This window comes from Chelonoidis abingdonii, chromosome 9 (genome assembly GCF_003597395.2).
Source record: "Chelonoidis abingdonii isolate Lonesome George chromosome 9, CheloAbing_2.0, whole genome shotgun sequence".
Lineage (NCBI taxonomy): Eukaryota > Metazoa > Chordata > Testudines > Testudinidae > Chelonoidis > Chelonoidis abingdonii.
This window is the reverse complement of record NC_133777.1, coordinates 8968917-8984254: the sequence shown is the minus strand read 5'-3', so window position 1 is coordinate 8984254 and position 15338 is coordinate 8968917. Positions and strand designations below refer to the sequence as shown.

The following is a 15338-nucleotide window of genomic DNA, read 5'->3' as shown; positions in this document are numbered from 1 at the left end:
TTTGTTTTTTCCAATAGACTTTTTTCTTTTTTATGAAAAACGGTCACACGGAATTCTCCAACAAACATAATACCAAAAAAAAAAATTAAAAACAAAAACAGAAAACAAAAGACAAAAACCTGGCTCTCCTTTCCTCTCGATTGTCTGAAAAATCCTTGTGTTCCATAGAAGGCATCGGGCAGTAAGTGCTTTCTATTTAACATTAGCATAAAATCTCTCTCTCTCTCTTTAAAATTTGCTCACACAATTTGCTTCTACAAGTACAGTACACTTTCTGTGTGGCTGTTTGTGTGTACCTGTTCCCAGATCATTTACATTCACAATCCAACTGGAAATAAAAAATAATATTCTAAACGTCAGACTGTGTTCTTTATAATTTCATAATTTTTTCACAGTTTTAAAAAGTTTATATTTTTATATATATATATTTATATTTATAATTAAAAAGTCGAATCCATTTAAAGACTTATAATACAGAAGGGTTTAAAGAGTCTTTTGGTACATTAAAACTGTACAGTTTAGAAACATTAATATCCACCAAGTCTTGGTGAGCCGCGGGCTGGAGCAGAGGTGGCGGAGTTCAGCACCATTGTGGTTCTTTTAAAGTATGAGGGATCATCTTTTAGGGGGTGCCCCTCTGCTCTTCCCATCGAGGCTGCAAGTCTCTAGTACTCAGATAGTCTATCTACCATGGCAGATAGCTAAAAATCTGTCCTTGTAAGTATCTCTCCCCTGGAGCTCTGGGTGGGTCACTCTGCTCCCATCCACACTGGAACAATCTCAGTGCCCTAGAAATATGTAGTGCGAATCGGTTAGCTGCAAAGATCAGTGCATCTCGTGAGATTTCAGTTAAGTGCAAGGACATTGCGCCATGGTCTTGTTCTGCTCTACTCCCCATGCTCCCTGCATGCTGCCCGGAGAGCCGGGGCTGTGTATTGGTGTTCCCGGGTTGCAAACCTGGCTCCCTGAAGCAGCTGCTTGAAGGCAAGTGGCCAAAACTGAAGGCTCAGGCCTGTGAGAGATCAACAAGGTGGGTGGGGCGGCTGCTTGGAGGAGGGAGACTGACTGGTCTCAATGAGCCCCGGGGCTGACTGTCCACATGAATCCATTAAGCTGAATGGCCGCTCCCGATGACAGCTTGGTTCTGGCTCCCACTGTGGATATGCAGCATGTGTCTCCTGCACGGACACTCCTGGGGGCAGTTCTCATCTCATCCCTTTCGAGCAGGGAGCTGTGTGTCCTTCTGCCTGAACTGCAGGAGCCTCACACCCAGGGAGAGTGCAGCCCCTCAGCTTCACGTGAAAGCTGAGGGGCTGCACCTGTGTGAAAAAGCAGTGATGGGCTATGGCCTCCTTCGAGCTGGAAGAAGGGACTTCGTTGTTTGTAAGCAGGTTGCAGCAACTTCCCCATTCATTTCACCTCCTGAAGGGAGATTTTTGTTCGTTACACTCTACCCTGTACCCTCCCTCATGGATTACAGCCCTCTCCCTTCCCTTCCTCCCTACCCACCATCGCAGACATTTTTTTGGATGAATCTACTGAGTTAATCGATTTGTTCAATGAGAGATTCTGTTCTCTCCTTCTACCCAACTCCTCATAACCCAGAAGGGACATTGTCAACGGCTCTGTGTCCAAGTGACTCTGTGTCCATTCCTCCTTGGCTGTCCACTCGCATTAGCTCTCCATTAGATCCCAGACAGCAGACTTAGGAAGGGAAGCTGATTAAAGGTGCGCCTGCTATTTGAGCTGAGGCTCTTAGAGAGACACTGCTCCTTTCTCTTCCACCTCATACTTTCCAGAAAGTCATGTGCAGTTAACAAGGAAGGAGCTATAAAGGAAGGAGGCATAGATACCCTGAAGGCTAGTGGGTGTTCTTCCAGACAAGGTCATCCTCTGAGTTTTTCAGGGGGTCAAGCAACACAAAAGAAGCCTCCTCTGTTTTGATGTTATTCTGCTGGTGCAGGGATCTGAGAATCATTGACACTCCAAGAGCAGAAGGGGGAAGGAAGAAGCTGGTTAATTTTCTCTTAATTAAAACCATCCTGTTCATCCAAAAAAATGATGGGCTCCAATCTCCAATGCTATCCCAAAGGCATCTTCAGAAAGTCCAATGGTTGCTTCCTCCCCACCCTAACTTTCTCTCTTCTCCTTTTGAAGACCTGTCCATAGTGCGACACAGAAGTCATGAGCAGGAAAGAAATAAATCATGTTGTCTGAACAACATGTACTCAGATTCGCCACGCTCCTCTTCCAAAGGAATATCGGAACTCTCCAGGCAGATGGCACATGTCCCTGAATTCCCTCTTCCTAGACAGTCAGCAGATGACTGGGACGCCATCTGTATTGAAAATCATGCCTGTCGTGGGCTCGTACGTCCCTGCTAGGTAGTACAGATCCTCACTGTCCTGGTATTTCTTAGTCTTTAGCATCTGCTCATACTGGTCCAGACCAACCACCAGACACTTATGAGAAATGGTCTGGACATCATTTTCATCCACGTGGGAGGACTGGTACAGTGCTCGCTGCATTAGAGGAATGGGGAGGGGGGGAATAGAGAGGAAACGAGTCATTAGCGGACACTTCACATCACTTAGAACACACCCTTCCCTACAGATTAGGTGCCCCAGGCCACAGAAGGACCTGAGAGCTACACACACGGAGTGACAATGGTGGGACGCAGAAGGTTTATTTAATAAACCTTGAGGTTTATTTGCTGCATCCCCACAGTGAGACAGGCCATCAAATGGAACTTTGTGAAGGCTTTTACAGTTTGATATTTCCCCCAGTTTCAGTCAAATCTGGAAACTTGGTCAGCATCTTGCATGTTTCTCAGCCTCTCTGTAAACCTCAGATCAGTCTGGTGACATTTTGTCAGAATTTAAATGAAGTAAAACAAAGATGAGCCTGAATGACAGGCTGGTGCCAAACACCATGGAAATCTGGGGATGTTCACATATAGATCTTTGCAGGCTACCTTCCCCCCCCAGTAAGACGCTCGGCCAAAACCATGGACTTGGGGCTGACACTCATCTCAGCATAGAATTGGACCAGACCAGACCAGATGGCCTTTACCTCATTAACACTTGTTGCTCTGCTTATAAAATCAGAGCAGTCAACAATACATCACAAAACCTTCTCCAAGGCCTGGCCTTCTGCCATCCGCACCCTCATCTTACCTCCATGAAGTCCTTCCTCTGGCTGGATGCCTGCAGAGTGGTAGATAGGCTCCTCCCAGATTTCTGATCCCAACGCTATGCCGAGAAGAGTCAGCCAGGAAAAATGGAGAGGGAGAAAAGTTAAAGCAGGCAAGTTAGTACCTTTCAAAGGCGCCTCCCTCACTGAATAAAGATGTGCATTCCCACAGCCTACATCTTGACCTTGAGTCATCAGCTCAAACAGAGCCCGATTTTTAGAGCGACCGAGCAGCTGCAGCTCCCAGTGATGTCAATGGGAGCTGTGGGTGCTTGGCACCTCTGAACATCAGGCCCACACAGCCTGCCCCTACACCAAGGGCTTCCTCTCATTCTTCACATGTCAGACGGCAGGAATAAATCACTTTGCTCTGTGCACCCCGGGGTCAAACAGAAGTTTGATGGACTCAAGGCTGCTCGCTATGTTTCCAAGCTGTGTCTTAGAAGTATAAAAACCACCTCCCTCTCTCAAGTGGCTTTAGAAACCCCAGGCATGTCCATCCACTAATGACTTTGATCGTACAAAATCTCCATGTTCACCCTTTACTGGTCACAAATGGAACCAAAATTATATTTTGCACTTAGTTAAAAACTATGAAAGTCACCCGACCCCCGCCAGGATGAAGGTGTGAAGGAAGTTTTGCAGCGTGGCCATTAAATAAGGCGGGCAGCATTCGGTCAACATACCTTGCCTTCGTTGAGCTTTTTTCCAGGGTTGGTTTCTTCTGGGTGGTAAAACCACTTGACCCTGACTACCATGTTGTTCCCCCAGGACTCCCACATGCTCTGGATCCGGCCGATGTAGGGTAGGTTGGGCCGGCCAGCTGACAAGAAGACCGCGCAGTCTCCGATCCGGATGATCTCCTTGCCACGGACAATGGCCTTGTAGAACAATTTCCTGGCCTTCCCTTTCATTCCTCGTCTCTGTGAAATTAGGAGCGCAAAGCTGAGTGAACAGAATATCAGGTACAAACCAGTCTCACTCATCCCCCCAGCTCTGGGATAGCTTGCGAGCCCTGCCTGCATCCCACTACGGATAACTAGAGCACCAACCGTTACGCCCTCTTGTTGGGTCAGCCCAGTGGTATGGCAAAGCAACCCTAGGATACCTCAACAGTGAGTGGGTCCAGATGAAGCATGTTACCTTGGAAGATATGGCGAGTTGCCCCCTTTTAAGCACCCCCTGCTGGCTAACAGGGAGAACAGCAATGATGGGAGGCATTTATCCCTTTCTGGCTAGAGGGCCAGTGATACAGCCGCAAACGTCACAAATGAAATCGAATGGTTAAAGGGTGATCGGAGAACCCCTAGTGAGAAGGGAGTGGGGAGTATAGAGTGACCTGATTTCAGTGGGGTGTCTGCTCCAGCAGAAACAAACCGACAACACCTCAACACACCTAAAGATAATGTATCTGTTTATGGTTTCAGTACAGCTAGGAGCCAATGCTCATGGACAGAGGAGCCAGGCAGTCTCAACAGATGGATTGCAGCTGCTGCTGGAGGGTTTCTCCGGATGTCTGCTGTAAATCTGCCTGAAACATTTTTGATCTTCTTCCTTCCCGCCTGGAGTAACCCCAGTAACAAATCAGTTGGGAACGCACCAAATCTCACCACGGGGGGATGCCTTCGCCAGCCAGGAATAGGGTGGGGATGAAACTGCTGGCTTGGCAGGGGAGGAGGCAGAGCAGAAAGGTGACAGGGATTATGAAAACAAAAGGTCAAGAGCCAAAAAGAACTAGCCACAGTGCTATGCTCACCTGGGTGGGTTTGCCAAACCACTTCCAAAGCTGCCGTGCAGGGAGGAAGGCAGCGATCTTGGGTCTGTTTTCTACCGAAGGCAGCCTCTGCCGTTTGGCAAGCTCTTTGGTTGTGGGTAGATGGATCCCCTCCCGCTTTTTGGGCCTGCTCTTGTTGCTGCTCGGAGGTTGCTTCTGCTGTGGCTGCTGTTGCTGCTGCGGTGGCTTCTGGCCTTGAGGGTGAGAAGACAAGCGGGATTTTCCTGCCTGCTTGGTCTGCTTTGGAGTGAGAGCCTGCTGGACTGAGGAGCTTGGCTGGGCGTCAGCCACCTCCTCATCTGAGCTACAAGAGGAGTCTTCATCTGTGGTGGAAGAGGAAGAGGAACTGGAGCTTGATGAAGATGAGGTGGATGATGCTGATGACGAGGATGAGGAAGAGGATGAAGAAGAGCTGCTACTGCTGGAAGAGGAGGAGGAGGAGGAATTAGATGAAGACAGAGGTGTCGAAGCTCTGGAGCTGCTTGAGCTGCTGTCCTGAGCTTCACCTCTGTTCTTCTCGGCTTCCTCTTCACCCTCGGACTCCGAGCTACTGCCGCTGCTGTTGCTTTCAGTCTCCTCCGCGGCCGTTGCTGGAGTGGTTTTGACTTCTTGATCCTTGCCTCCAAAATTAGAAGCTGAAGATTCCCCCTCTGCTGCTTTAGCCCTTGATGATTTCTGCTTGGCTTCACTGCCCAATGCAGCAGGGTAGCTCAGCCCCAGGACACTCTTGCCATCCCTCCTGCTGGTTAGGTTTGACCCCTCCAGCATCCTCATGGCCTCCTTTGTTTTCTTGGTCTTTGGAGACATCACTCCTTCATGGTCCAGCTTGATGAGGATTTCATTGTCTAGTTGCTTTCTCTGAGCCTTGGCTGCCGAACCAAACTCCTGCGACTCCTCAGCAGGCCTTCCCTTCTTGGTTTTGGTTTTCCCGGAGGGGTTGTCATTGGAGCTGAAGGATCCCAGCGCCCCTGAGAGCTCACTGTAGGGTTCCGTTCCAAGAACATTGCTGAATGCAGGAGGCTGAAAAGAAGGGGGAGGTGGGCTATGGAGTTTAGCAGAGATCTTCATTTTGCCGGCTTTATTCCGTTTTTCCTCTGCAGGTGGGGGAGATCCTCCTGCTGGATTCTGCTGGCTTTTCCTTGACCCCTTCACACTTTGCTTGCTGAGGCAGATTGTCTTCTCTGGAGCAGAAGGAATGTTTGCTGAAGAATCTCCCTGGTCTGTCTCTTCCGGCAAGACTGCTTCTTCTGGAAAGGAACAGAAAGCAGATAGACTGAGACTTGCAAATATCACCCATATGACATTTTCAATAAGCCAGGATGGACTCCTTCAAGTCACAATAGTCGCTGAATATTCCCTGCACGTAACTCAGGCGCTGAGGCCCTGGGTGGGGAGAGGGATTTAAAGATTTCTGCCGTTCCTTCATGGCTTGCTTTTTTATCATATTGTCCACTCCAGCCAGTGACCACCTTAGCAAGGCCCTTTTTGAGGACTTAATAAATAGTACAGGCCAGTATGTCTGAGGCTAACACTAATGAACTGCTGACCGCTATATAGAGAACACGCTATGAGTTTCCTCTATCACAAACCAAGCTGAGAAAGCACAATCTAGATCTCTCCGATCTGTGCTATACTTACTGCTGCCCAGATACCGTGCCTTGAAATACAAGGTGAGATGGTGGCTCATTCAGTAGCATAATAGAAACCAAGGGTGCCTTAGCATGAGCCATCCTCCTGACACTTCTCATGCCAGCCATGTCTGGTGAGCAGTGCTGAGGGCAGCCTTAGCCTCTGGAGGGTACAGCAGGCCTCACCTCAGCCACGAGTTGCAGACACAGTAGGAGGCTGCTTGCTTTCCTAGCTGCAGGGAAAGTGCTGCATCCATAGGGTGGTGGAGCAGCTGCAATGTCAAAGCTGCTTTCCCTCCCTCTGCAAGCTCAGCCATTGAAACTGTTCCACCTCCCTACGAGTGCAGCGCTCTCCCTGAAACTAGGAAAGGGAGCAGCCTCCCAGTGCGTCTGCAATTCATGGCTGAGGCTTATGCCCATGGGAAAACAGAGTGGAGTTTCCAAATCTTGTTTGCAGCACTGAATTCAATAACCCCAGCTGGTAAATAACTAGCTCTCTAACCCAACCAAATCCCATGGACAAACTCCTGCAAGAAGGAGAGAAACTCAGTAGCTGCTCAACACTTTCCCTGAACTTTGGGTTATAGTGCTGGATGGAAGCTGTCTTCGAGGGAAGGATGAGGATTAGGAAGTTTAGCAGCAAAGACCAGATGCAGACCTGCACTAGTGCAGGTTGGGTGTTTGCAGAACCACCTAGGCAAAGGGATGCTACTCTAGAAAAGAAATGCTACATTACCGGATTAAACAGTTGGCACAAGGACTCACTGAATTGCACGTTAAAACAGGGTGAATCAACCTACCAGCTTTCAGCTTGATACTTGGCTTTCTCCCACGACCTTTGCCCTTGGCCACTGGCTCGTCTGACCCTAGTGTACTGCCCTCTTTTGCTTCCCCAGCATCCTTGCTGGACTTCCGGCTGCGGCGCTTGGTACTGGGCACCAAGAGGGCAGGGGAGGGCTCCGCACCTGTAACATCAAGTCACACCAATGAGCAATGCTGGTGCATGCCTGCCCACTAGTCAAACCAACCAGTACCACACCGCGCCAAAACTGCACGTCTGAATTTTTAAGCAGCAGCCGTTAAAAAGAAGCTTATTGCTGTCCCCAGATTTTTGCTGGCATTACACAATGCCTATGAGGGATGCGTGTTAAGTGCTATTGGGAAATTGCCACCTACTAACACCAGGCAGACAGGGATTCACCCCATCACTCCACAATGGGTTCTCCTTCCAACACCCAGCCCTAGAAAACTCAGTCCTGATCCACATAGCTTAGGACACACTCCTGGAACAAAAACAGCGGCGAATTATCCCTGGAATCTTACAGGATAGTTCCCTAGCATGGGAAATCTCCCTTTTGAGTAGGTTTAAAAGGCGGCTGCTCATGGGCCCTGGGGGAACCTCACGCAAGACCCAATTCAGGAGTCCAGACTTACACTGGATCTTGTAGTCAGGTGGTAGAAGCCGAATATGAGACAGGGGGATCCGGCCAGTGTCCCCATCATCAAATTCCACCGTTATCAGATCCCCGTCCTCCTCCAGATCAAGGGCCCCTGTGGTTTGAGGGGAAACCATTAGAAAGAGAGGACTGGGAACACACACAGCTGGAGCAGTAGAGTGGAAATGGGACAGACCCTGGCACTTGGAAGTTATGACGGATGGAGGCAGGGCCAGTTTCAGAACCTGCTACTAAGCCAGACCCATTTGGGGCGAACAACCTGTGATCCAATTACACACCCCGTCCTCAAGCGCAAATCTACTCTTTCAACACAGTCATCCCGATAGCTTAACCACATGATTCCATCTCATCTCTTCTCACGCCTATTCACTTTTCGTTTGCACTGACGTCCCTTCATTATGGCCTGTCCAATAGCCTCAGATCCATCTCTGACTGGATTTTGCCGCCACCTTTCGCTATCGTAAGCCACCGCTTATTCATCTTCCCTCCCAGATAGAGAATCACTGTTTCATCCCTCTCTCCTTGTATCAGTCTCCCCAGTCTGTTAGTCATGTGCAATCCCCTCTTACGCTCTCTTCAGCTAGTGCATCTTGCACTCCAAGGGCTGCATCCCAACTGGCAGCTTCTTCATTTATGGACACTTTCCCGGCCAGTCAACATCAAACCACGTGACCAGGGCATTGTGGGGAAGCAGGAAGTGCTTTGCAGTCAGCTCACAGCCCTTCCTACTGCTCTCTTTACAGGCACTTTTTATGGCTCAGATTTCCAAAGAGGCCAAATGGAGTCAGAAACTCAGGGTACGATTTTCATAAGTGCCTATGTGACTTAGGCGCCTATGCCCCATTGAAAGTCAGCTGGACTTAGGCTCCTATCTCACTTATGGGATTTTGAAATTTATCATCTCCCCCTCCTAGGCTTCTGTTAAATTTCAATGGTATTTAAGCACCTAACTCCCTTAGGCCTCTGTGAAAATCCCAGCATAAGTGAACAGTAATATTGGCCCGCGAGGCAGCTGTGATGATTACATACCACAATGGGGCTCTTTGCAGAGTCGGGCACTACTCCAAGTAAGGAATCTGGCCTGGCAGGGCTATCACAACAGACTTTGGGGCTGCACTGTACTATTCCTCTGATTCTCCTGAAGTTTTGTGCTAAGATACTCCTGGCTTGCGAGTGTAAGAGGGGCAGCCATGATATGCTCTTACCTCTGACCACGGTCCCTGGGTAGAGGCAGCGATACTGCTGGCTCCAGTAGGCGGCAATTCTTGTTCCTTCAGGCAGGAACCTCACTGAGGGCGGCTTCACGTCAATAATCTGTTTGGGGTGAGACAGCAAGTTACTAACACGCCTGAGGCCTCTATGATCTTTTGTCCTCCACACTAGTGTTCCTGGAGACTGACTGTCCATGGACACTGCTGAGACCTCCCCAGGGATGACTTCCTGGACTTCCTCCTCTTCAAAAGTGCCTCTGCTGAAGGCTGCAGAGCAGGAGAAGGGTGACCGCTATAGGAAAGGGTCACATTCCTCCATGTAATACAATGCAGTACAGCTTGGAAGACTCAAAGTCCTACAGTCTCTGGCAGGACAGGGTTAAGCCCTTGGCCCTAGTGTGTGTTCGCCCAATGCCAGCGATGGGAAACTGAATCCACAATGCCAGGAAGGGAATTACATTTGCCGAGGCACATAAAGCAATCTGTCTGGGACCTGCTCCATGCTGATGGGGCATCCGGGGCAGGACTGGGGGCACCGCTGCAAGATGCAACTACCCACCAGACAAGGAGAGATTTTCCTTTTGCCTCCCCCATCCCTGATACGAAAATCACATTGCACATGTGGAGAGTAAAATGGCCCAACTTACAGCTTCCTGCAGAAGCTGCTCCAGACAGTAGATATGGGGACGATTTCCCCTCTCCCCTTCCACCATGACTCGGTATCTGAAAACACAAGACCCCACGGCATCATAAGATATCAGAGCTTAACAAGAAGGACCTGCTGTGCCCCAATAACCTTTCTCTGGGCTTAGTTCCAATGTCCTACCTTCTCCAAGCCCTATCATCTTCCACCTCAAAATCCCCAGTTTAGCCAAGGCTGCATTCTTCCAGCTGAGGAATTCACTGGTAAACTAGGGTAGCTCATTATGATAAATTCCTCCTCCCAGCCAAACACAGCTACTGCCCCCAGCTTTGCAGCTCTCAAGAAACATCTGCAGCTCATCAGTATCCAGCTTGCTTGGCACAGAATCAGCTGTGCTGGATCACACACCAGGTGCTAAAAAGACACCCCCCCCCGCTGGGTCTCTGGCGGAGCTGGGGCTAAAACCCCACTGTGCACGAAGGACAGGGCAGCAATACTGTGTGTACATGCCCACGGGAGCCCCCAAAGCATGCGCTATCCCCCCGCCATAACAGGGTCGATCAGGGAGAGGCTGCCATTTTACTCACATGTCAGGTGAGTGCACGGTCTTCACGTGTCCGGCATAGAGCAGCTTGTCATCCATGGGAATGAGGACACGCAGCCCGTCCTTCAGTTCATCTTTGTCAATGATACAGGAGCGGGGGGCTGCAGGATCACGTAGCAAGACACAGAGTTAGCGGCTTCATCCAACACAACTGGAAGGGACAGATCCCATTGCACAGGGGTCTGCTAAGAACCAAAATAGGCCATTCCACAGCTTCCGACAATACCCGCCATTCCCACTGGCCTCAGTTACACTGTCAGCTGTTTGGGGCAAGGGCTGTCTTTCTTTGTACAGCTCCTAGCACAATGGGCCCCTATTCTCAGCGGGCCCCTAGGCACTTTGGTGATACAATAATAATACCAACAGGCCAGACAAAACCCAGCACCTCGTAGAGATGTAGAAACTGGTAGGGGGGCTTTCAAGGAGCAAGTGGGCGGCTCTTTACTGGCTCATAGTTCCTAACGAGGGGCTAACGCACAGACCAAAACCAGTCATCACTGGGCTCTTGTCGGGTGAAGGGTAAAGGCAGATCATGCAAATCCCTTTCTCTGGGTTATCATCCTATTGCTCCCAGGTGAACACAGAGCAGATACCCTGCCTGATTCTCCAGGCAACCCCGGCTTTGCAGCTGCCCTGACTGAGGCACAAGGAAGGTCAAGGGACTTGCTGGGGGCCAAAATCCTAGTCAGTGGTTCAAATGGGGATTAGAACTCATAGCCCTCTTGGGACCCAGTCCTTGTTCCAACTGCTTGTGAGCACAGCCCACCCCAATGACTGCTGGCACGCTCCTGCGACTGTTGGCCAAGTGGGGGATTCAGGGCACACCGAATGAGAGCTGTGCTCCTCATCAAAGCGGAGCAGCATCCCCTGGGCACGCTGCTCTTTATCCAGCTGGGGAAAGCTCATCCAACTCTCCCAGCCATTGCTGCCGAAACACCAGGCGTGTTTAGAAAAGCTTCCCCTCCCCCGACAGCGACAGCCTCCGGCTCTCACCTGGGGTAGGCGCCCGCTCTACAAGCATGCTCAGGGGGAGATTCTCGTCCTCTGAGAAGCTACTGTCTTGATTGGGCTCAAAGTCCTCTTCGGCTGCCATGCTTTCCATCAGCTTGCTGACTGCGCCGCCCTTCCCTCGGTTCTGGAGAAGGAAACAAAAGAGCACATCAGAAACTTCGGCCACATCTGGGATCGAGCCTCAGGGCTCAGGAGCCATTTTAAAAACCCTCCTTCTCTAGCTCTGCAGTTTCCTTTCTAAGTGATCCCCATTAGACGTGGAAGGTTCCATGCCGGAGGCCAAGATGCAACATCCCTGCAGCAGCCCTGACTCTACGCCTGCCATTCTCCCTCCCGGAGTAGGTAACCTGGCCATCCAGGACACAGTGCAATTAGGATGCAGACTGCCTCAGCATGAACCACCGCAGTCAACAGGCCCTGCCAATGCCGTACCCAAAGTGATAGTTGCCTTTTGGTAGCTCATTGAGTTCTTTGCTTTGTTTATTTGCTGTGTTTATCCCCCACTGCTGTCGTCAGCTGAACGAGGGCTCCGAGAGCCCTTTCATACGTTCGAGCTGCATTTCTTGACCTGCCTGGACATTAAAAGAAATGTTGACGTGCTGGGTCCCTCAGAACAGAACCAGGCAGCCGTGGGACTGGCCTGCGATACTTGTGATGAGAACCAGAAAGAACAGTGTTTCGGCTGCTGTTGCAGAGTCCGACTGTGTCCCTTATAACCTGGACCTGGTGAAGAGGGACTCTCTGGGGAAGGTGGTAGTTCAGTCACCACTCCCATTCAAGGGGTCTTGAACTCTTGCCCACTGGGCCAGCAACATCCCTCAATGCTGCTCTAACGTGGCCACGTTCTTCCGGGGCACAAAGTGGAATTTGGTTGGCAAGTCCTGAGCTCCCTGAACTGTCATCTGGATGTACCTTCCCTCGGGCCTGAGAAAAGTCACTAGATGGTGGTGTTCTACATTCATCTGCATCTTTAGGCTTCCTGACAAGAGGAGAACTTGAAAGAAATAAAGTCTGTCTTGCCTGTAAGGGTGTTTCCGTACAACCCTTCCTGCCCCAGTGTCGTTAGCGAGAACATTTTATAGTGCTACCAACATCCCAGCTCCCAAAAGGGCGTGTCTGTCTGTCTGTCTTCCCCCCTCACAATGCAATATGGCAGGAAGGAAGCAAAGACCCAGCTGTCTTGCTACAACCTGACATCAATTTGTGCAATCAACCCTCACCTCTTTCTTCACCTCCTTTGCTTTCACCTTGGCTTTACTCTTCTTGTTGGAGCTCAGGGAGTTGGCCAGGCTGACCCGAGCATCGGAGGGGGAGCTGGAGATGCCAGGGGGAGACATGGAAGAGGAGGAGGAGCAGCAAGGGGCCTCTTTACCCTTCTTCCTCTGCTAAAAGCAAATACAAAAACAAGCCCCGCCCATAACAAGGCTTGATCAGTAACACTCACTAGCCAGTTACAGAGGAAAGATGGAGCAAAGGGGAGCACAGCAGTTCGTATTCAAACAGAGCTACGAGTAAAGACTCCAGCCACGACAGGGCAGAGCCCAAGCAGGCAGCTTGCCAGACTCTTGCGTTATTGAGGCTCTCACTGCCTCTCTGGCACTCGGCACTCAGCATCGACATTCCAGCGAGAGCTTTTCATTATCCCAACCTGCACCCCCCCCCCGCTGACGAATTCTTCCTCCAGAACTTCTGGAAAAGGACCCCACCTGATGTCGTGTCACAACTTGTCTAATTCTTCCCATAATCCAGTCTCCCCAGTAAGCTGTGAATAGGCCAAATTGGAGCCAAAGGAACCTAATGCTTCAGCAGACTCGTTAGCACGTGATTGGAAAGGGAGCACTGCTATTCCCCGAGAACGTGGGATCTAGGAGGTCACTGGGCTAAAGGCAAAGCGCCTCGAAGGCCATGTGATGGGCGAGGGAGGCAGAGGGGACCAGACCTGGGGAGACCTGGGGCGAGACAGGAGTTTTCCCTCTGACTGTAGTACAGGGTTTCCGTGGTGGAGACAGAGCAAATTTTCCAGTCCCCAGTTTTACAATGGGGTAGAAAAAGGATTGCACGGCTAGCCTAGGGGTTACATCCTGCCCCATTGAAGTCAATGGGAGTTTAACCACCACTTCAGCAGGGACAAGACTTCCCCCAGAATCCCTAAACCAAGGTCCGGTATAGTCAGGCAAGAGCAGTTAGCCTGGTCCAACGTTAAACTGGGCAGTAGTGGATAACAGGGAGCTCCTTTATGGGCAGTGGGGAGGGTGTTTCCATGCAGCAGCGATGAGCTGCTGAGATGAGATGGTCATTAAACTCACCTCCTTCCAAGTGCCAGGATCAACAGGATTAATCTCCCAGCCCCACTCCCCTGCAAGTCAGTCACGCCCCCTGCTCTGTGCCCCACCCCAGCAAAGCAGCTCCTACCTTGCTTAGCTCTTTCCTTTCCTTCCCTTTGCTCCCCTCCTTTTTGGGACTTAGCGGCGCCCCCTTCCCGCAGCGGCTGGGCTTGGAAACAGGGGTGGATCTCGTTGGCGTGCTGGGCGTCGGCCCAGATGAGGAAGTGCTGGCGTCGTGGAGGAAGATGCGCTCGCTCCGGCGCCGATTCCACAGGTCGTCGTCACTCGCCTCCAGCCCGAACTCGAAGCTCAGTTCCTTGGTGGATTTGAATTTTTTCAGCTTCCGGCCTTTCTCTGCCCCCATTTTGGCTTTGTCAGCGCTCCCAGGGCTGGGGTCCATGCTGCTGGATGCCTGGACGGGGGTGGCACTGCCTTGTTCCATCAGCCCCTTTTTCCCACGCAGCAGCCCAGAGGGAGATTTCTTCCGGATCTTTATCTCACTCTCCGAGTCAGTGTATTCAAACTCAGTTCCTAAATACAAGGAGGTTGAACCGTCAATGACCGACTTCAATAGGGGTGGGCTGGGTCTGACCCAGCCTCCTCTGGCTTTGATGCCAGACTTTACCCTTGCTCCACAGAGCATGGCCAAAAATCCCCAAGAAAATCCACCCTAGTTCATTGCACGGTGCCACGCCAGGAAATGGAAGTGAACTCCCCAGAGGGGACAGGGGGCAAGAGGAGATCTCTCCTTCTCCAGTTGTTCCCCCTGAGCACGCTGTAACCAGTGAAGAGTACGGAACAACCCCCACAGCACCCACCAAGGCAGCATCGCTCAGAATTAATGACCATTCCCATCACTTCCCCCTTCCTTACCTCCCAAGAGCCACATCAATCCATGTTTCCCAGCCTGCTGCCTGTGGGGTATGCCTCGCCACCCTTAACTTCTCCCCGCAGCCACAGAAAAGCCTGCACTCATTTTAACAAGTTACAGACAGGGCTCAGTATGAAAGGGTTTGGTGGCTGACAGAAAACAGAAACTCCTCCTGTGAGGCAAAGGCTGACTCCCTTAATGGCTGGGCTCCTCACACAGATCCACTTGGCTATGTTGGCTTAGGATGAAATGTTTTATTAATTAAAACCCCCAGCTTCAAGCGATGCTTTCTGATTGGTCAGTGAGAGCAGAGAGGCCCTTCTATTGGCTCAAGTAGTCACTGTAAAGTTCAGAAGAGGTAAATGATCTCTTGCACTTAGCAAGTGGAAATCCCCTCCTGCTGTCCTCTTCCCTGTACCACAGCAGAGACCTGAGACAGTATGTGGCTGAGGTCCTTTCTGGCCCCCATTACGGCAGTATCCGAACACCTCATGATCTTTGAGGCATTCATCCCCCTGTGACATAAGGCAGTGCTATTATCCCCATTGTACAGATGGCAAACTGAGGCACAGAGACACTATGGTGACTGGCTCAAGGTCACACAGGAAGGCTGTGGCAGAGCA

The 15338-nt window shown here is 50.7% G+C and overlaps 1 protein-coding gene across 11 annotated transcripts in view; it reads right to left on the bottom strand.

The window, feature by feature from the left end:
* Positions 1 to 15338, bottom strand: part of TNRC18 (trinucleotide repeat containing 18) — an 87198-nt gene continuing 71860 nt past the window's right edge. For 9 of the 11 annotated variants that reach the window (XM_032767774.2, XM_032767771.2, XM_032767775.2 and 6 more), the window contains 12 exons: positions 13933 to 14375; positions 12741 to 12905; positions 11503 to 11644; positions 10493 to 10610; positions 9910 to 9985; positions 9257 to 9365; positions 8029 to 8145; positions 7395 to 7559; positions 4949 to 6213; positions 3879 to 4115; positions 3177 to 3251; positions 1 to 2522 (listed from right to left, as the gene is read on the bottom strand). In XM_032767774.2, the coding sequence (XP_032623665.1) occupies positions 2316 to 2522; positions 3177 to 3251; positions 3879 to 4115; positions 4949 to 6213; positions 7395 to 7559; positions 8029 to 8145; positions 9257 to 9365; positions 9910 to 9985; positions 10493 to 10610; positions 11503 to 11644; positions 12741 to 12905; positions 13933 to 14375 (3119 nt within the window). In that variant the 3' untranslated portion in view covers positions 1 to 2315. The remainder of the gene's footprint in view (positions 2523 to 3176; positions 3252 to 3878; positions 4116 to 4948; positions 6214 to 7394; positions 7560 to 8028; positions 8146 to 9256; positions 9366 to 9909; positions 9986 to 10492; positions 10611 to 11502; positions 11645 to 12740; positions 12906 to 13932; positions 14376 to 15338) is intronic. The other 2 variants (XM_032767773.2, XM_032767778.2) reach the window with 2 other exon arrangements.